General features: G+C 46.0%; 4 protein-coding genes across 4 annotated transcripts; 2 read left to right on the forward strand and 2 right to left on the reverse strand.

The window, feature by feature from the left end:
• The first annotated feature begins 31 nt into the window (after positions 1-31).
• On the forward strand, positions 32-11,607 carry SLC37A4 (solute carrier family 37 member 4). The gene is made up of 8 exons (XM_085303133.1): positions 32-259; positions 1,722-1,965; positions 3,303-3,461; positions 4,559-4,644; positions 5,611-5,724; positions 7,264-7,329; positions 8,452-8,590; positions 10,111-11,607. Exons 1-8 carry the CDS (start codon positions 98-100, stop codon positions 10,275-10,277), a joined length of 1,137 nt encoding a protein of 378 aa, XP_085159259.1. The 5' UTR covers positions 32-97; the 3' UTR covers positions 10,278-11,607.
• Positions 11,608-11,729: 122 nt separating this feature from the next.
• On the reverse strand, positions 11,730-13,579 carry TRAPPC4 (trafficking protein particle complex subunit 4). Its single transcript, XM_085303134.1, has 5 exons — positions 13,273-13,579; positions 13,012-13,186; positions 12,828-12,931; positions 12,583-12,709; positions 11,730-12,173 (listed from the first exon to the last, which is right to left on the reverse strand). The coding sequence occupies exons 1-5, from the start codon at positions 13,577-13,579 to the stop codon at positions 12,095-12,097; spliced, it is 792 nt and encodes a 263-aa protein (XP_085159260.1). The 3' UTR covers positions 11,730-12,094.
• RPS25 (ribosomal protein S25) lies at positions 13,504-15,629 on the forward strand. The gene is made up of 5 exons (XM_085303137.1): positions 13,504-13,608; positions 13,781-13,876; positions 14,359-14,542; positions 15,077-15,175; positions 15,565-15,629. Exons 1-4 carry the CDS (start codon positions 13,606-13,608, stop codon positions 15,169-15,171), a joined length of 378 nt encoding a protein of 125 aa, XP_085159263.1. The 5' UTR covers positions 13,504-13,605; the 3' UTR covers positions 15,172-15,175; positions 15,565-15,629.
• Positions 15,630-16,429: 800 nt separating this feature from the next.
• On the reverse strand, positions 16,430-19,057 carry CENATAC (centrosomal AT-AC splicing factor). The gene is made up of 7 exons (XM_085303136.1): positions 18,995-19,057; positions 18,822-18,886; positions 18,237-18,342; positions 18,066-18,096; positions 17,548-17,637; positions 17,306-17,370; positions 16,430-16,780 (listed from the first exon to the last, which is right to left on the reverse strand). The coding sequence occupies exons 1-7, from the start codon at positions 19,055-19,057 to the stop codon at positions 16,769-16,771; spliced, it is 432 nt and encodes a 143-aa protein (XP_085159262.1). The 3' UTR covers positions 16,430-16,768.
• Positions 19,058-19,060: the final 3 nt, after the last annotated feature.

Raw genomic sequence — 19,060 nt, forward strand, 5'->3', positions numbered from 1 at the left:
CGCCGCCGCGCTCTGCCTCGCTGCAGGTCTCATCACGAGCAGCCAGTCCGCGGCTTACGCTGTCAGCAAGTTCGTGAGCGGCGTCCTCTCCGATCGGATGAGCGCCCGCTGGCTCTTCTCCTCCGGGCTCCTGATGGTGGGCCTGGTCAACGTGGCCTTCTCCTGGAGCTCCTCCGTGGCGGCCTTCGCCGGGCTCTGGTTCCTGAACGGCTTGGCGCAGGGACTGGGGTGGCCGCCCTGCGGGAAGGTGCTGCGAAAGGTAAGTACCCGCGCGAAGCGCCGCCGGCGGCTTCCTGCGGCTCTTGTGAGCTCTCCCGGCAGCAGGGCTGTACGCAGTCTCTCAGGAACGCTTGCTCTGAGGCTGGAGGAATTCACAGCTATTCCTGTTTCCTCCTAGCTGGGGAGGTCTCAAATGCCAGCCGTGCTTTCTTCTACCTCGGGGTGAAATTCCACGCACCAGATCCCGTTTATCCTAGCAGTGAATCAGAGAGCGCCTTTAGATGCCTTGGTTCTAGCTTAGTTTGCTAGCTAGTGTCTCCTTGGGAGCAGGCCTTTCCAGTTACGAGAAACATCGGGTGTTGGAGTCCAGTATTTTAAGTAGGAAGACAAAGGTCTCCTAGTCACTTTACTGTTGTAGTCATCTAGTGCTGGGAAAGGGAGTATTCAGTTTGCGTTCTCCGTGAGCTCAGGAGTTACGAAGTGCAGCCTATTCAGACAGAATACAAGGTAACGTACGGAGCAGCGTGAGTCAAGCTTCTAAGCTGCACGTACCTGGATGTTGAGACAATCTAAATAAAACAGACTGATTTCTGCTTTGTGATATTGAGGGAAAGAGTTTAGCTGTACGCAGCTAGACTGTGGCTCCCAGGTCCCGCTAGGACCACTCAGACAGCTTATGCTTAGTGAGCATAAAAGCGGATGGGAAAGTCTATGTACTCTCCACACCAAGTTGGCGGGAATTTCCCTGTGATAAAACCATGTGATTTTCTTGACTGCATGTAAGATACGGAGAGACGTAAAATCCAGGAGTGCATGTACTTGCAGGAAAGGGAGAGGTGAACAGCTGTATTGCCATTCTCTGAGGCATCCAACAGTTGGCAACAAGAAGACTTTCTGAGATGGTTTTGTACACGTAAAGGAAGTTTGTGAAACGCAGAAASAATATGGTGTTTCCTGAAAATATTCAAGAGCACAGCTGTTAGGTGCTTTAGTGCTCTGATATTTTCCTGTCAGCAATGACAACCCAAATGGTTCTGGCTTGGAATACACGTTGCAATAGAGAGCTGATCRTGCCTGATGGTTCATGCAGCAGTGAGTCCTAAAGTTAGACTGTGACTCTCTGCTTGCCCACTATGGTACTGTGCCAGCAAACATTTCCAGGAGGACACTGTTCCTAGCAAGTGGGTATGCAGAACTGTGCACTCTTAGATTTGCCTCTCCTATCTCRCATCTCAGTTTCATTATCTGTAAATGGAAGTTATTCTGAGTTGGCTCATGGTACGAACACCTGTCAAGCTCATATGATTGATGCTCGTATAATGTTTTGAGTTCCCTTCAAGAATAAGAAAATAAAAGTAGAGTCTCACTTTACTTTTTATCTAGTTTTGTAGATCTGTGTCTGAATTGCCCAGAACCTGCAGCATGGGCCTTTATTAAGGATTTTCAGGTGTCGCATCAAATTTTTCTGCAGACCTCATGCCCTTTTTCTTGTTGTTGCACAGTGGTTTGAGCCTTCCCAGTTTGGGACTTGGTGGGCAATCCTGTCTACAAGCATGAACTTGGCTGGGGGCTTAGGCCCCATTGTTGCTGCTCTCGTGGCTCTGAAGTACGATTGGCGTGTGACTTTGTCCTTCTCTGGCTTCATCTGCGTGGTTGTCTCTTTTGTTTGCCTTGTCCTGATAAAAAATGAGCCGTCGGATGTTGGGCTACCCAACATTGAACAAGGAACCAAGAAAGGGAAGAAAGGTGAGCACTGGACTTCATTGTAAACGGGGCTCGCACAGGAGGAGGTGCGGTGCCTTCTGCCTGTGATGTGGTACAAACGTGTCACTCTCGGTGTACTGAGAGCTGACTCCTTTCCCTTTCCTGAAATTGCTCTCAGCGGGGTGTGTATAAGTGGTTGTTTTTAGCAGCTTTCTTTTGGTAACAGCTGAGCTGTTGTGTTTAAGTATAAACCATATATTCAAACTCCAGTGTAATCTTGTGGACTGGTGCACTGGCTTGTGAGACCGTCATGCTGTGAACTGCGGCAGAGGAAGAGGCTGACTTCTATCTAGTACTGTTCTTTGATCTGCCAGTGACCACGTTTGCATTATGAAGGCACTTTTAGCCATCTGTTTCATCTCCCCATGTGTATAATGTCATTATTTAATAGCTCTGTGTTTCTTGGGGTCCTTGTTTATTTGGATTGTGAGCTGAGGTCTCCTGGGGATACTGGAGAGAGGGAAAAATGGAACAGCAGGAAATGGTTCCTTAGGTGTGACTTGCCTCTCTTCTGTGTTGCTAGAGTACGGGCAGTTCTCCCCTCACCCCGCTGCGGGTTTTGTTGGCCCCTCGCTTGCGGTGGACTCTGCTCAGCTGCTCAGTGGTGTTTTTTTTTTTTGGCCTAACCTAGAACATCTAGTTAGTAAATGTTTGTTCAGCCCACTAAACATGATGCTTCTGTGAAAGCAAAACAGGTAAAGGACAATTGCAACACAGGTTTGCTGTAGGATTTTAAAGGCTAGAGGAAACTCATCACATCTTCTATACTGTCTGGTGATAACCTGTGCTACTAAACCTGACCTCTTAGTATAAAAAACAACATTGTTTTCCCAGAATGTGTTTTTGGGGGGAGGAGGGTAAGTTTGTAGACATTTCTGGGAGACTGATGTAAAATCAAGGTAGCCCTTGAAAATCAACATCTTTGCTTGGATATTTGTGCTTTCTCTCACAGGTTGAGCTAAAAATTAATATGACCTGCTTCTCCAGATTTTGTTCCACCTTTTTTTCCCTAACAATCTTTGTGAACAGTTTACTGGCGACCACGATGTAGAAAATTACTGAGAGTAACACATGGATTATTTCTCTGAACTCATTAGTTAATAGGAAATAAATTGTCAGAAACGTTTCCGAAATCACAGCAAACCCAGGACTAGGGGAAGGTAAAGCCATTTGTTATCAGCAGCTAGGAATATTGTCTTCTGTTAGGATGTCCTTATGCATGAATTATGCTTGCAGACCTTTCTGTGCTGCCACTGAGCTGATGGGGTTCTGTGGCTGTGTTCAAACAGCAGTAATGTTCCTGGTGATCTTCCTTGCAGGATTTTCCAGTGACAATAGCACTCTGACAGAACTATTGCTTTCGCCATACCTCTGGGTGCTCTCAACAGGCTACCTGGTTGTTTTTGGAGTGAAAACATGCTGTACAGACTGGGGACAGCTCTTCCTCATTCAAGAGAGGGGACAGTCTGTGCTTGTGGGTAAGATGTAAAGCTGCATTTTTAAGCTTTATAGCTACAGTTTTGAGGATGTTGCAGAACTCAACTGGATACGGCAAAAGGATACATGTACCTCCATCTGAGTGACTACATCCTGCCTGTCTGCTTAGATACACATAGGCATTAAAATAATTCACTGATGAAGTTGCTGTGTATGCCCAGAGCAGAGTGCCTCAGTGCTGTCTTACAGCAGGGCCCACCTGGGACTGGCAGAGTGGCACCCTTGTACCAAGATGAGCTGGAGAATCTTGTTCAGCAGAGCTACACTAAGCTCACAGTGAGCTGAAAGCAGTTGAATTTGGTCTAAASCATAGCAGCTGTAGCTGCATTTTGAATGGGGAGATGATGGGCACACCAGCCTTCTTATGGAAAAGTCTAGTAGTGTCCTTGTTAGGGAGACTGGGAAACTGGATGCAGTGACCTTGTCCTGAAGTGGTTTTGTGCATGCAGATCACATCCCRTGAGAGTGTCCTGGCCACCTGGCTCAAAGCTGAAGTGAAGCTTGAGGCTTCCTCTTGAAGTTGCTCCATGCAGCCAAGAGAGCAAATTTACCACTGATGTGGAAACAGCTACAGAGGGAGTTTGGTACTGAGACTGTGGATAAGGGATCTCACTTTTCTCGACATTGCTTGTGGGTTTTATCCAAATGCTCTCTTTAATATAAGCCGCAATCTCTGAAGCAGGGGCTGACTGAAGCTTGCTCTGTGTTCCAAAAGGATTTTATAGTTCTTTGGTTAAATTCTCAGCATCATCAGGAAATGTGTGGCAGAAAAGGACAAAGCTGGTTCTTGGCAGCTCTACTGAGGTCTGAACAAGATCTGGGGATTCAGTGGCACTCCTGCTTTTGTAGATTTGCTTTGTAAATGTTGGCATGTAAGCAACGTGCAGGGCATCTGTTTCACTGCTGTGTACCTGTCCTGGAACAGTACATCTCCTGAGCTACCAACTGGCAAAGAGCAAACCAAAGTCAGTATCCAGTTCTTATGACAGCAYGGGCAGTGTCAGTCTGAAAACATAAAATGTGGCAGATTGTTGTGACCAAACCTGATGGCGTGTTCTTTGCTTCATCTATGTTCCAGGTAGTTCCTACATGAGTGCCTTGGAGATTGGGGGTCTGGTGGGCAGCATTGCTGCTGGATACCTTTCTGACAGAGCAGTAGCAAGAGTAAGTAATCTGTGTGCTGGGGAGCTGCTTCAAGATTTTTTACATTTGTTTTTGGCTTCCTTTGCGAGTGCTTAAAGATGCTTTCCTTTTTCCTCTCTAATACCTGCAACAGTAGTAGAGCAGAATGCTCCCCTTGCAAATTTTTTTTATGATGCTCTGGAGACTTGGGATATCTAGAAGGGAGTAGGTGGGGAGCCGCAGCCTCATGCTAGAAGATAGCCCTTCTTGGTGTCATGTTTCTTTCCTCTGTYTTCCCAAGCTCTTCTTGGGGAAGCAGTTCTTCATGTAAACCACCCTGCTTTAAACTAGACTTTTGAAAATCAAACCGTTCTTAGCTGACCCATCGCTTTCCCTCCAGCCAGAGATGGATTGGAAGGGACCCATCTCAGCAGTTTATCTAAGGTGCTCAACCATGCTCAGTCCTCGGTGGTGTTGCCACTGCATGTTACAATTGAGAGAAATAGGGCTGTACCCACTTTTTCTGTGTGCACCCAAATAACTGTTAAATACTCTAAAGGTTTTGAGAAATATGTACTCCAATGTTAGGGGTCATGATACACCTCTGTGATGGGAGATTTAAGACGTGCAATCCCTTTGATTTACTGACTTTAATGTTCTTTAGAGATTTCTCTGTTGGAAGAGATCTGGTTGTTGACAGCTCTCTTCTGGCTGGAAAAAGGCATTGAAATCCAGTAGTTGGATCTGRAGCCAAATTCAAGATAGAAATAAGGCATGGTTTGTAACAGAGAAGTATCATTAATCACTACAAAAGCTTCCTTTTAACACAGTAGATTCGTGACTGCAGGCAGTCCTTCAACCAAGATCAGAAGTCTTGCTAAAAGATGTGCTTTTGATGTAGCACCTTTGTTTCTGACACGGCTGTGTGGACAGCGTTCACTACCACGAATGTAATTTGGTAGGAGCTCTTTCATTTTCTAACCTTCAGTTTTTCTTCCTGCATTACAGGTAGGTCTGTCAAACTATGGGAATCCTCGGCATGTGCTGCTGCTTTCCATGATGGCAGGAATGTGTGTTTCAATGTATCTATTCCGGGTCACAGTCACAGGCAATTCTCCCAAGGTAATCCATGCACAAGCATCTGAAGCCTGTGTGCTGGTGCTGCCAGGTCATCTTGTACCTGTGGGGTATCGACATGGGAGAGGGTTGCTGCTTTGTGGCTTCAGAGAAACTGCAGGATAATGGTAGAATGGGAAGGTGAGCTTGTTGTTGCTGCTTTTCTTTTTTTCAAACTGAAAGGCTGATAATATGCTTATTGGCAGTCAGCATAAAAGGGGCAGTTCCCCTCTTTCAAAGGGTTTGATTTAACTATAAAGAAAACATTCTTGACTGTTAATTTTAATGACAGGGATTTTTGGAGGCTCGCTTTACTTTCTAAACCTATTTGTACATGGGTTTATAGCAATCCAAGATATCCTGACAGATAAATTTGTAATCTGGGTTATAGTTAATGAAACTTTCTTGTAATCTTGCCTCTGAACCATGTAGTCCAAACTTATGAATAGGAGACCTTTCTGCAGTCAAAGAACTTAAAACTGCACTGCTCGTTTGAACTCTAACCAATTTTATAAGCTCAGCCAAAAGTAACTTGAAGTTGTACACTTTCTTCACAGCCTTGTCCTCTTTAATTCTTTCACCTCTGTATTTTCAATAATATTTTCCATATCCCTTCTGCCATGTAAAACATTCTCATAAATAAAAGAAAATGTTTGTACAGAGGACAGAGGAGGAGAGGTACAAGCTAGTGTTCTCAAGTGTATGGGGGCTATTAAAAACATAAGAATCCATTTTGGTGGTGAGCAGCTTTGGGCAGGTTTTGTCACTGTCATGACGTTATGTTATGACAAGATCTGCATCTGCAGGAGGATGTAGGGTATCTTTGTTAAGGTCAGCAAACAGTTCAAGTTTGACATTGATTAGAACTTTTGACAAACGTTGCTTTGAAGCTTCACTAGAGAAAAGCATGAGAGTTGACTGAAGTCTGAAACCAGCCTAGAAACAGGATGTTAGCTATTAATAATGAATATGTTTACATGTTGGAATAAATGTCTGTCAGATTTAGTGATTTGCCATCACTTGTGGCTTTAAAGCAAGCTAGCTGTCTTTCCAAAGCACGTGTTAGCTCAAACAGTAGTTCTGGGTGCAGTGCAGGAATTGGCTTTGTAGAAGGATGGAAGAGCAGGATGCGTCTCTGTAGGGAACTGCAGGACCAGTCACCTTGATGCAAAAGCTATGCAGAGAACAGGATCAGTTACGTTTCAGCTTTAATGTCAAATGTCAAGAAAGGGTCAAGAAATGCTGATTCTGACTACTTGCAAGTGATAAAGTCTTCATTAGGCAGAAGTTGTAGGGCTAGCTCTTCAATGGTGAGGAATTTTGTAATAGGAAGCCTAATAATTTCCTGCACCCTCCCCCAGAACAATAGGTTTTGCATTTCCTTTGTTTGCACGACAGAGAAGTGGGTTAACTTTGTCTGTGTTAGACTGCTGTTGCTACCTAAGCTGGTTTATTGGCTATGGTGTATATGTACTTCTGTCCATCGTTCCCTAATGACTAAACAAACAACATTTCTTTTCTTCTTTTTCCCCTTTTCTTCTTCAGGAAAATGACATCTGGACTGTAGCCTTGCAACCTCTAGCTGATCTTACAGGCCTAAAAGAACATGAGGTTTCTGCCTTGCATTTCTTTCTTCCTCTGCCTGTTTCTGCTTTCACTGATAAGTCCTTTTCCTATCCTGGAAGGTTGGTTAGCACTACAGAACTTAGAACTAGGGCATTAAGAAGATTTCTGTAAGTCTTGTAAAAGAAATCTCTTCTTAAATTCATTTCCTGAAACTAGCTGAATTTTAAAAAGTCGCAATTTAAAATTTGTAAATTTCTGTGTAAAAAGTTTTGAGGATGTTTGTTCATCAGGTAAAATGTAGCTGGTTAAAGGGCCTTGTAGATGAGGCACAAAACTGGAGGTTGGGAGGACCGATTCTGTTCCTGCAACAGTCTTTCTGCTTAGTTTTGGCAAGCTCCTTCCTAATCCTTCATCTCTGTTTCTCATCTGGAAAATAAGATGCTATTTACTCTCTCCTTGGCATTTTGAAGTAACGTTTCTTATTTGCAAAGCACGTTATAATCTCGAGATGTCGTTATTCATTCTTTGTCCTTTCACATTTTGAAACATTTGAAACATTCTGAGCCCAGTAATTTTCTAAGAGTGTAAGCTGACATTGAAGTTCAAACTGTTTTTTAGTAACAAAGAGGCTATCAGATAGCGGCTTCTCACACCTAAAGATGTTTTGTCATTAGCTTTTATTTGAAATGAGAATGGCTTTTACTCAGTGGCCTCCAGGACCATTTTTAAAAGTGATAGATTCACAATTCTCTGTTGCCATTTCACAGGCATATTGCTCATCCCTCTTCTAAGTTCTGGTCCTTTCTTGCAAAACAGTTCATGTTGCATGCATACAGCRTAGTGGGGAGAAGTGTAGGAGAAAGGAGAGCTTGCGCTGGCTAACGAGATAGCRTGCTGGAGATGTCGCTGGGCCTGCATGTACGTGGCAGTGGGGTTTGTCGCAGATGTTAGCTCTTCTTTCTGCAGGCCAGGGAGTCGGCATCAGCTAGAAAATGTCCAAAATTCTTTCACATACTATGTGTGGCATTTAAGACTTTATTCTACATAACGAACCTTTGCAAAACCATGAGTTAGAGCTATACAGGAAAAATACATATGTGCAGTTATGACTGATAGTGGTAAGATGCAAAGATCCCACTTCTGATCTTGCTTTACTTGTTTTGGCAGCTGTGGATACTGACTCTCGGAGCTGTCTTTGGGTTTTCTTCATATGGACCCATCGCCCTTTTTGGGGTTATAGCCAATGAAAGCGCCCCAAACAACTTGTGTGGTACCTCCCATGCCATTGTGGCTCTCATGGCCAATGGTGAGTAACACCCATTTCCCTTTCCCCAGAAACAAACAGAGCCGATGCTTGTTCTTGATAAGTACGGTCTGGCCCCCAAGAGGGCAGCTGTCTTAACAGGGACAGATAATGGAGGTGGAAGCAATAGCTACTCCTTTGCAGTTAGCTGTGTGCGTGCTTTAAAAGCAATAGATTCAGGACCTCCCTAACACCGCATTTTGTGCTTACTGATTCAGTCTGCAACCCCCCAAAAAAGAGTTCTAGGCTACACTTGGTGCTTCTTATCTGCAGTAGGCTATGGAAACTGTAGATACTCATATGGATCCAAAAGGATCGAAGTACAAAAGGACAGATCCTTTCATGGTTGTTCCCCTAGCCTGCAGCTCAGGAGGTAGGATTTAATTTGTGGACTGTTATCAGGATGTAACTGGACAGGAGGAACCCTGCCATCATAGTGTCTGTTAGCAGCCATTGTTGGATAGCTAGAGGGATCTGTGGCCTGACCCAACAGTGCTGGATTTTATCCTTGACAGGGTGGCTGTATGGAGATGTGCCAGACTGCCTCATACCTCTCCTTTGTGCAGCCTTTTGAGACTTTACTCAGAAAGGTTGTAAGAGACTTGCTTACTGCTATTGTTAGCTGAATTCTTCTCAGTCCATTAGAATAGGTGGATTCTTATAAGCTATAAAACATGTAAATACCTTTTCGTATCTTAAGCTCACAATTTTGGAGGCCATTTGCAATACTCAGCTGAACAGACATGACCTACGCTTATAGTTCGGGGTTGGCTCAGTTTTSTTCGAATCTGGACACGCAAAGCAGTTCAGAGGGTGTCCTCGCCCTAAAGCCCTGTTATCCAGTGTGACCAAGCAGCAAGGTGCCAAAGCTTGGAGTCGGCCCTTGAGGTCTGGTTTTGCCTCTATCCATGTGCCCTTCCTGCTGCAGGTGACTCTCTACTTTGTACCCATTAGCACTAAACCTCAGTCTTGTACTTCCCGAAAYGCGAGGTCTGCTAAGTGCTGTTCAGTGATGTGTCCTGGATCTAACATCACTTACAGCAAGAACCGAATAGACTGTAGGGAATATCTGATAGAGCTAGGTGCCACTGGAGATGTCCAGGATATGGTGACTAAGCCTGCTCAGCTATGCTAACCTACACACAGTCTGTAAAATACATGTTTATATAGCTGTGTGTGTAAAACAGTGCAGAAACATGGAACATAGTCTTCCTGTAAATTAATAGGAACCACTTTTTACCACATAGTTCCACATATGGAACCCAGAAAAAGGGTGGCAGTAGACTGCTTGCATATGTGTTCTGAAAGACCAGGCATTAGTTGTTATATCTGCTGCCCTGAGTGTATCAGAAATATTCCCTGATACACCTTACAGATTTTTGTCTAGTACTTTAAATTCAGATCAGGCCTGAGGAATTTTTATAAATGCAGAAACGAGTCAAATACCAGTATTAGGAAATGAAATTGAGAAGTTCAGGTGTTACTACTGTTTTTCTTATTTATTTATTTATTTGTTCTTACAGTTGGGGGATTTCTGGCTGGACTACCATTCAGTACGATTGCCAAGCACTACAGCTGGGCCACAGCCTTCTGGGTAGCTGAAATCACCTGTACTGGTAGCACAGTGGCCTTCTTCTTACTGCGAAACATCCGCACCAAGATGGGTCGGATTCCCAAGAAGGCCGACTGAAGCTAAGCTGCTTGGCCAAAAGGATGCCCCTACATTGACATGAATGATGCATGTTTTATTAACTGGCCTAAGAGCGCATTACCTATTGCTGCAACCTAGATAAACATGTCTCAATTKCTCATTCACTGTCATGTGCCTGAAGGCACAAAGTTCCTGGTACCAATTACTTTTTTCCTAGAAATGTGATAATTCAGCTAGCTTACATTTGCACATATCTTACCCTACCTCCTTTTCACAGCACCATTCATGAAATAAGCAGGTTTCGCAGCCTGAGCTACTAAACTGGAAGTACTGTAGGATGACTGGCTTCAGGTGCTGCTGTCACATTCAGTTTCATCTCACTGTTGGACTTAGCTATTAACTGGCAATTCAGCCTCGCTGCTCAGGGGCCCTGAAATGAGCCTTTGCTATTTTCATTCAGCCCTTCTAGCTCCTCTAAGCACAGCTGTCTTAGTTTATTTAGGTGCGAGCTCCCTGCTATCTCTCTGCCCTGGAACAATAGCACATCAGTGAATAACAATTACTGGAGTGTTGCTTTGTAGCTGATGGAGAGCAGCATCCTGTTAGCTTTACCCTAGATTAGCTGGTACAAGMAAGGGTGGTGTTTTGCTCTGCATGTGCTGTAGATCACTGCCTGTGCTGCTGTGAGGTGGCTCTCTGCAGCACTATGAAATAGGCAAGCTTCCCAGAAATTCTTGGCACTTCAGGGTAAAGCGTTTAGCTAGAGGAGCACCTTCTGTTGACTGCTCCTGCCCAGTGTCATATGCACGTACAGTGTTAATGATTTGCAAGGTAGGCAGCGGCTGCCAAGTCAGCTTGCAGAAAGCAGTCTGCAGATCAACCAGGAAAACTGACCCAGCAGCAGGTACTGCAGTAGCAACTACYACAGGCCCACATCTGCAGGTGGGTTTCATAACCTGGTATTTCTAGCACCAGCTTGCATTTCTCAGTAAGAGACCTATAGTCTGGRATGTCTGCGGTCAAAAGCTGGATCTCTCATGGCTACGGGTAGCAGTTTGGGCTACCTCTGAGAGAAGACCTTAGCAAAGCTACTGCTGACTGTAAGCAAGTCAAACCCAGCTCTCTTTGCAATAAGCAATCGGGTTTTAACCAGGATTTTGATGAATATTCTTGCATTTCTCCAGAAGGATTTACTGGTTTAGGGTCCCAGAAGAAGGAAGTTCAACACATGAACCTCTACACAGGTACTTTGGTGAACAGATTAGATACAAGAGTAGATAGCCCTAATGAAGATAATGGAAGTAAATTACACTTTGTACTTAATTGTAAGATCTACCATCTGTGAAATAAAAATGAAGCAGTATCAGAAGAGCTCTGTTGTCCTATGGAGAATGGTGAAAGCAGAACCATCCAGAATGGATTATTCTCCTGAGGTGCTGTCAGGGAGCTACTGCAAATTTATCCTGAAAACAGAAAACAAATAGCCATCCACCTCTTTAAGGAATCTTTATCATTTCTACATAAAGAACCTTCACAAAACCGTAAGTTAGAGCTATACAGGAAAAATACATATGTACAACTGTAAAACACAAACTACAGTAGGGCTGCAGAACTGCGTCTTCTCTTTCTTCATTCAGGAACAGCAGAGCTGCAGTAACAAAGTAAGCTTCTGTGGCCCAAGGTAAACAGTGGCAACAAGTCTGTTTAAGGTAAACGTCACACGAAGGATACACGAAGCATGTTTTAGGAAGATGCAGTTTCTTCTGTGCAGGACAGAGTTCTGGGAGAGACCAAGTGAGGAAGAGAGATGCTCTGCTCTTTAGGGAAAGGAGTTTGTGAAGCAGGCAAACGTTTTTCTATGATCCAGGCCCAAACGGTCCAGCTTTTTCTGCTACCTCCAAAGCAAGTTTCAAGTTCTGATCAAACAATTCACATCTGAAACATTCAGAAAATCAGAATGAGGTGGCTTCACGTGCAGAAGAGGTTAACAGAGACAAGACCTATACATTCTTTGGTCCTACATCCTTCAAGGAGAGAMTCCCTGAGTCAAGAGGCAACAACTTGACAGCTCTGAAGTAAGATTAAAGCCCCTTATATGGGCTCTAGAGTTATGATAGGGCTGGAGGAGTCATACTAAGAAAAAGCACTTCCCATTTCTCCAAGAGAGCAGCAYGGAGGAATTTTTAAATTGTGTCCTGTACTTCCAGCAGCGTGCTCCGTTCTCCTGCTCTGTGACTTCTGTATCATCTTAGTTACTTGAGAGCTGTCAGCATTTGTTATTGCACAGGCAAAAACCAAAGACGTGCTGAGGCTGTTTCTTACTGAATGTGGGCTTCTTCCTTACCTGATTGGCATTTCCAGCGAGTAGAAAGGATTCTTCAGAGCAAAGTCAGAATAAATCTCATAGATTTTGCGCAAGAGGGAATCTATCCCGGATTGTCTTGGATCAGCGAGTACCACAAACTTGATCCCTAGAATCACAGGGGCATAAGCATGAGGATATAGGTGACAGCTGCAGCGAGGCAGAGGTACCTTTCAGGTGCAAGTGGGAGTGTTTTCCCAGGACAGTGAGCAGATGCAGCGAGGTACCTGTCAGGGTCTGGAAGCAGTGCAGCTTGAAGGTGTCAGTCTCCAGCATCTCAATCCCGGAGCTACCCAGCTCTGGGGACAGCTGTGACCCGATGGCAAAGAGCCTGTGGGGAGATAGCCCTTAGTGGTGCCCGCTCCCTTGCCCCCGCCCCCTCCCTCCCCCGGCACAGCCGGCCCTGCTCACGAGTGGAACATGGAGGCCAGCATGAGCTTCTCGTTGGAGGAGAGCCGGTGGCGGCCGAAGCGAATGGACACCGGGTAGTTGGCAGGGTTGCCCAGGAACTCCAAGATGTCCTTCCCGTCCGCTGTGAAGCGCCCGTTGACCTCGGCACCGTTGATGGCCAGCACGGCGTGGCCCACTGTGGGGACAGCGTGGAGGTGAGCAAGGCCCAGGCCCCCGGCCTCCCCCCGGGCCTTCAGCGCCCCCCCCAGGGGCGGGGCGCACCGCGGATGCCGTCGCGCTGTCCGAAGGCGACGACGACGCGCTCGTCGTGCAGGCGCAGCACGAGGTCCAGCGGGTAGCTGAAGGTCTTCTCGGTGTCGGCGCGCGGCGCGTAGTGGTCCAGCTGGTAGATGAGGCCGCCCGCCTTGTTCACCACGTACACGCTGAAGATGGCCATGGCGCCGCCCGCCCGCCGCGCGCCCCCGGAAGTGACGCCCCCGGAAGTGACGCCCGCCTGCCCCGGAAGCCGCGCCGCCGCACGGGGTTTCTCGCGCTGCTCGTGCGCGGCGCTTCCTTTCTCGGCCGACATCTTGGGGAAGCAGCAGCTGGAGCAGCATGGTGAGCACGGGCCGGCTCCCTGCGGGGGGCGGCGGGCCGGGKTGATGCGGGCTACGGCAGGTGGGGAGCGGGGGCGGCGCGGGGGCGGCGGGCGGAGGCGCCGGGACCACTAGGCGGGCGGCGGCGATCCCTGGCGGCGATCCGCAGCGCGCCCTGCTCCCCTCCCCCCCAGCCTCCTAAAGACGACAAGAAGAAGAAGGACGCGGGCAAGTCCGCCAAGAAGGACAAAGACCCGGTGAACAAGTCTGGCGGCAAGGCCAAGAAGAAGGTAGGAGCCCGTGGCGGGGCCCCAGCGTGTGGCCTGCTGGGTGGGCGGCAGGGCGGGGGCCGTGTGCTGGCCAGGGCCGCGCCAGCAGGCGGTCGGGGCCCCCAGGCCGGCCGCACGCGCAGCACAGCTGAACCCGAGCAACGCCATGGCTGGCAGGGCACTCGGTGCACTGTGGCAGCGCAGGGGGCTGTCGTGTTGTCAGAGGAGCTGGTTCTTCACCTGTAGCTAAAGTGAATGTGGCAGCATGAAACTGTAACAAAAGGCTTTGCTCCTTTTACCAGATAATGAGTACCTGCTGTCTGGACATGTGTAAGTTGGCAGAGACCATCTTGTGTGTTTGCTCAATCCCCCAATCTGATGTGATGCAAGGAGATTTGATGGTGCCATTCTTGGCACCATCATCTTCAAATTAAAACTTGTTTTTGTGTGTGTGTGTGTGTGTGTATATAAGATGGTTTAATGTTTTTTCTCTTTTCGAGTAGAAGTGGTCCAAAGGAAAAGTTAGAGACAAGTTGAACAACCTCGTCTTGTTTGACAAGGCCACTTATGACAAACTGTGTAAAGAAGTGCCCAACTATAAGCTCATCACACCTGCAGTTGTCTCAGAAAGGCTGAAGATTCGGGGCTCTCTGGCTAGAGCTGCTCTTCAGGAACTGCTTAGCAAAGGTAAATACTCACTTAGGAAAAATACCAAGCTGCTTAAATTAGTTTTTTTTAATTATTTTTTAATTATTTTTTTCTTTACTCAGAGGATTTTGTGCTGCATCCAAAGAGCACAAATTGGCCTATTTTTGAAGAATCCATAGCATTTAGTTGGTATTTCAAAAGTGCCCCAAAGTAGGGAGCAGAGGCTGTGTTGTATTTAGTGACATTGCTGTAGTAGGAAAGTACTGCCAAAAGGCCAGGTTGCAATTCAACTGYTCCTGGATGCAAATGACTGCCTTGTACAAGCACACCTACCAGGCTGCCTCTTGGACAGCATCAAAGTATCGTTAGCTCTGGGACTTCTGTATTGTAGACAGAGCCTTGGACTGGCTATAAGGTTGATACAAGATGTTTTAAGTGTCTCTAATAGTAGATATTAGGTATCATAGTATTTTCTATAGCATGCTGTTCATCTGCTATGCCATAGCCTGTGGGAGTGCAGCATCCTCGATATCCTCCAGTAATACGCATGCTCAAATCATTGTCTCTTGATAGGTTTGATCAAGCTAGTGTCCAAGCACCGAGCTCAAGTGATCTACACGAGAAACACAAAAGGTGGAGATGCGCCTGCTGCTGGGGAGGATGCATAGGAAGGTGAGATGACAGGCTGCATTGGGGTGCTGCRTTTTGCTTTGTCAGTGGCCAGCAATCTGCTAGTTACGGTGATGGCAGGATGCTTGTGATGGAAAACTCCAGTTCTCTGAACTGGGCAGTTCTCCCACCTGTTCAGAGGACACTGCTCATACTGAGTAGTTTCCTAGATGGTGTTACTGGAAACATCAGTTCTGAGAGTTAAAAAGTAACTTGCTATTTTTTCCATAGTGCCTATGCAGTAGGGAAAGAATAGTGTGCTCTTCAGTCCCATGGGCTGCTGGTTATGCAGGTGTCTCTAACCTGCTGTCAGTGGGCAATTGAAAGAGCTCTCATTTGACGTTTGCTTTGTGTTGAACTAGTTGTCTGATTTGGTACTTCTTGCTTTGCAGATTCCCCAGTGACCTCTTCAACAATATGTCATATGTAGATGCACGCAATAAAATTACTGAAATAAGTTTTTTGCTTCTTTTTCAAGAATGTGTATGTTTCATTATTGATGTATTTGTTATTATGTATCCCACTGAGAGTGGATTCCTGATATAGGTCACAGGTATCTTCCTGTACAAGCCAGTTTTTGTCAAGCTTTTAGCATTCATATGTTGTTATGAATGTGCTGTAGGCGTTTTTTTTATATTGTAAAATTGGAAGGAACTTGAACATCACTAAGCACTAAAATAATACAAACTGTGTTCAGTTTTTCTAGTAGGAAAAAATTAAACTTTGTGTTTCTTGAATCCTAGATAGTGAAGGTGCTAGTTGGAGTATTATGATTATTCATTTAAACTCTGTGTAAACAAGCAGTGCCCTCACCTTTCAGTGTATACAAGGAAACAATATCTGTCAGGTCAGCATCGGGTGGGCAAGTAAAGGTAAGCAGCTCTAAATGAGGCTGTAAATATGTTGTTTAAATTAAGATGAAAAGCTGGCCATAGGGAAGGCTTTTAAAGCCTCCTCTTTTTATATGGCAAACTGATTATGATCACCTCRGAGGTGATGCAGAACTGGACTCTTTACCCTGAAGGTTGTGTGTTGAAGCTTTGGAAGTAACACAGTGTGGGATCAGTTGCCCTGAGTGCTGCCTCTGCCTCTCAACAAGTTTCTATTAGTTTATTAACACACAATTTTTTTTTAAATCATTTCTCACAAACTTACTTAGAGAGATGCCATGTAGTACAGCAATATAGGACGCTGACACCATGTGCTGTATATGCCAGGCTTCTGGATAAAAAGATAAAAGCAAACAGGCAGGAGACCTTCCTTGCTGGCAGGTTTTACCTTTGTGTAATTTATGACTTAAAAAGCAGTGCCTGGATGCATATTACATGCCCATTACAGGGGGAACAAATCTACTGCAACATCCCTTGCTGAAGGCTACTCCGCAAAAGCTGCTCAGCCCATAGGATTATCCTTTGGTCAGCCTGCCCTCCGTGGAACTGAAGACAACTAGACGGATACACAGAGCCAAACCTGGCAGCAGCAGCAGTGATACAACTGCAGCTACCTCCAGTCTGCCTTTTCACAAGGGTCTGAGTTTGGTCTCTTCTGTGCTCTTTTTCTGATCACCTTTTTTTCTTCTTTTCCCCCGATTCAGCTCTAAATTGATGCCTGAAAAGGAAAGTATAGATATAAGAATGCAACAGCCTTCTCAAAGTGGTAGTGACAGCTGCCGTGTCTACCAAATAAAACAGTGCTATGCAAAGCATTTTAGAACAGAAGCATTCCTCAAGTAGTTGTTCTTTTAGTCATGTCAGTGAGCTGCTTTCTGGCAGTCCTTTCAGCCAGCTGACACAAATTTTGAGTAGACTACAAGCTGCCAGCAGGGCAAGTGTGTGTATAGGCACAAATATGTAGGTGTGATGCATTAGCAGTGTTCACGAAGGCAGGCACCTTTATGTGTGGCAGCTGCAGCAGTGAAGCTTGAAGCTTATCTTGCAAGTCACTTGTGTGATGTTCCAGGAACAGAATGATTCTCTGCCTGGGATGAATACTGAGTGGAGTAACTCCTATTTCCTGCGGTAAGACACGTCTCCTCACCGCTGTTGCTATTGCAGAACCTACTCCTTTAGTAGCGTGTAGAAGGACGCTGCACACCCTCAGTTCAGCATCAGTCTATGCTATCCTGAAGCTCACCTGGACTGCCACCTCCTGCCATGGTTCCAAACCCGCCCAAAGGAAGGAAGCCAGCTGTCGCCTGTCTGGGAGGTATGGTCAAAGTTGGCACCGACACGATCTGCCGGGAGCTTTTTCAGCTTCTGTTTTTCCTCTAAAAAATACTTGGTTTAGTGGAGGTTTGTCAGACAAAATACTTTTGTGTCTTCAGTGCCATACTGGAATGAGCTTAAAGTTAACTGGAATGTAAAAAAGGCACTCACTTTGTTTGAGAAATTCCTCATATGATGGTCCAATTTGTTGTTGACTTCCAGCCTCCTCCTCTTCCTGTATTAGCCAGGGAGGTCTTGCTCCTAGAAGTTACAGGGAAAAGGCACGTAGCTGCCGAAGTGACCTAAATGCGTAACCTGAGATAGGGAAAATATCCCCTTTCCCTATACCTGCAGCTCACCCTTCCAAACAATCTGCTTTGAACTGCATAACGAAAGCAGCAGGCTTGCCTTGGTAAAGGCCATGATAGATCACACCCAAAACAATACATTCCTCACAACTATTAGTATATAGCACATATATTCCTCACCTACATTTTAAAGGTCCAGCTGAGATCTCCTAATACAGAAATGTTTTATTTTAGTGTGTCAAAATATTATCAAAAGATTTAGCACCTCTAGGTTATGCCATGACCATTTTAAAATTGCTTTAAATGCTGCCTGTTGTATTTGCAACCCAAGGATTTTCAATGGAGCAGTAACAAAGTGAGTCAAGCACTAGGAGAGATTACCTGTGTGAATATTTCCTTTCCCTTCTGTTTCCTGTTATCAGAAACATGAGACACCCATTAGAAATTGATGCTTCTGGGGATATTTTAAAGAATGATGTTACGTGCATTCTAGTACATAAGAAATAAAGAGATTATAATTCATTAGCAAAATTAGGTAATGATCTTCCCTACCTGGTGGCCAATAAAAGTCAAAGCAGGGCCTGGTTCCATCCAATTCAAATCAGGTGCTTGCTGCATTCCACTTGGGCCAGGCTGCTCTGCATCATGAGAGATGTCCCTTGGAATACAGGGGCCAAAAGACAGTGTGAGAGAGGTTAGGAACTCTCTGAAAGTTTGGCAGGTAGCGACTATAAGTTTCAAGAGCGAAAGTGAAGAATGAATGTGGCAGTGGTAGTACTGTATTTACTGTATTTGCACCTGGAGAGTTGTGCAGTAAGAAGAGAAAGGAGTAATGTTCTGTGTGTGTGATACTGTTTATATGGCATCGCTCTGCTGGCTGTTCATGGCTGTTGATGCTTACACACCTCTTCATAGGTGAGAGAGTAATTTTTCTGCAGATGGGTAGCTTGCTATGGTCTAGAAAAGTTAGTTTGTCAAGTGTCTGACTGCCTGAATTAAAGATCTGGTGATGGCAGCGTCATCTCCAAACAAGGGCAGCAAGAAGCACCACTGCCAAGGGATGCCGCAGGGTTTTGAGTGCAGTACAGATCAGCAGCCAGGGAGGACACCGGCAGCAGTGCACAGACAACGTCCTACCCTCTGTGTCCTGTCGTGGAGTTGTGGAGAGCAGGTCCGGCACAAAGCTGTGGCTGCGGCTCTGTCTGCGGCCGAGTTGGATGGAGGAAGAGGGATCAGTGTTTCTGAAGGCCCCGAGGCGGCGGGGCCGCCGGGGGCGGGCGGAGCGCGGGCGGCCCCGCCGCGGCACCCACCTCCAGGGCGGCCTGCAGCGCCTCCTGCCGCCGGCGCTCCGCCTCGCGGATGCGGGCCGCCATCTG

The sequence above is a fragment of the Rhea americana genome, unplaced genomic scaffold, assembly GCF_003343005.1.
Source record: "Rhea americana isolate MKP2758 unplaced genomic scaffold, rheAme1 scaffold_197, whole genome shotgun sequence".
Taxonomy (NCBI): Eukaryota; Metazoa; Chordata; class Aves; order Rheiformes; family Rheidae; genus Rhea; species Rhea americana.

What these genes read in the sequence shown, in the direction of transcription:
- TRAPPC4 (XM_085303134.1), bottom strand. Translation starts at nt 13,579, where the DNA reads ATGTCGGCCGAGAAAGGAAGCGCCGCGCACGAGCAGCGCGAGAAACCC. An exon ending in CTGCTTCCAGACCCTGACAG is followed by an intron (nt 12,710 to 12,827) that starts GTACCTCGCTGC and finishes CTGTGATTCTAG; the next exon opens with GGATCAAGTTTGTGGTACTC. An exon ending in TCGCTGGAAATGCCAATCAG is followed by an intron (nt 12,174 to 12,582) that starts GTAAGGAAGAAG and finishes TGAATGTTTCAG; the next exon opens with ATGTGAATTGTTTGATCAGA.
- SLC37A4 (XM_085303133.1), top strand. Translation starts at nt 98, where the DNA reads ATGAGCGCCCGCTGGCTCTTCTCCTCCGGGCTCCTGATGGTGGGCCTG. An exon ending in AACCAAGAAAGGGAAGAAAG is followed by an intron (nt 1,966 to 3,302) that starts GTGAGCACTGGA and finishes TCTTCCTTGCAG; the next exon opens with GATTTTCCAGTGACAATAGC. An exon ending in CAGGCCTAAAAGAACATGAG is followed by an intron (nt 7,330 to 8,451) that starts GTTTCTGCCTTG and finishes TTGTTTTGGCAG; the next exon opens with CTGTGGATACTGACTCTCGG.
- RPS25 (XM_085303137.1), top strand. An exon ending in GCGGCAAGGCCAAGAAGAAG is followed by an intron (nt 13,877 to 14,358) that starts GTAGGAGCCCGT and finishes CTTTTCGAGTAG; the next exon opens with AAGTGGTCCAAAGGAAAAGT. An exon ending in TCAGGAACTGCTTAGCAAAG is followed by an intron (nt 14,543 to 15,076) that starts GTAAATACTCAC and finishes GTCTCTTGATAG; the next exon opens with GTTTGATCAAGCTAGTGTCC.
- CENATAC (XM_085303136.1), bottom strand. Translation starts at nt 19,057, where the DNA reads ATGGCGGCCCGCATCCGCGAGGCGGAGCGCCGGCGGCAGGAGGCGCTG. An exon ending in TCCACGACAGGACACAGAGG is followed by an intron (nt 18,343 to 18,821) that starts GTAGGACGTTGT and finishes CTGTATTCCAAG; the next exon opens with GGACATCTCTCATGATGCAG. An exon ending in TGACTTTTATTGGCCACCAG is followed by an intron (nt 18,097 to 18,236) that starts GTAGGGAAGATC and finishes TTCTGATAACAG; the next exon opens with GAAACAGAAGGGAAAGGAAA.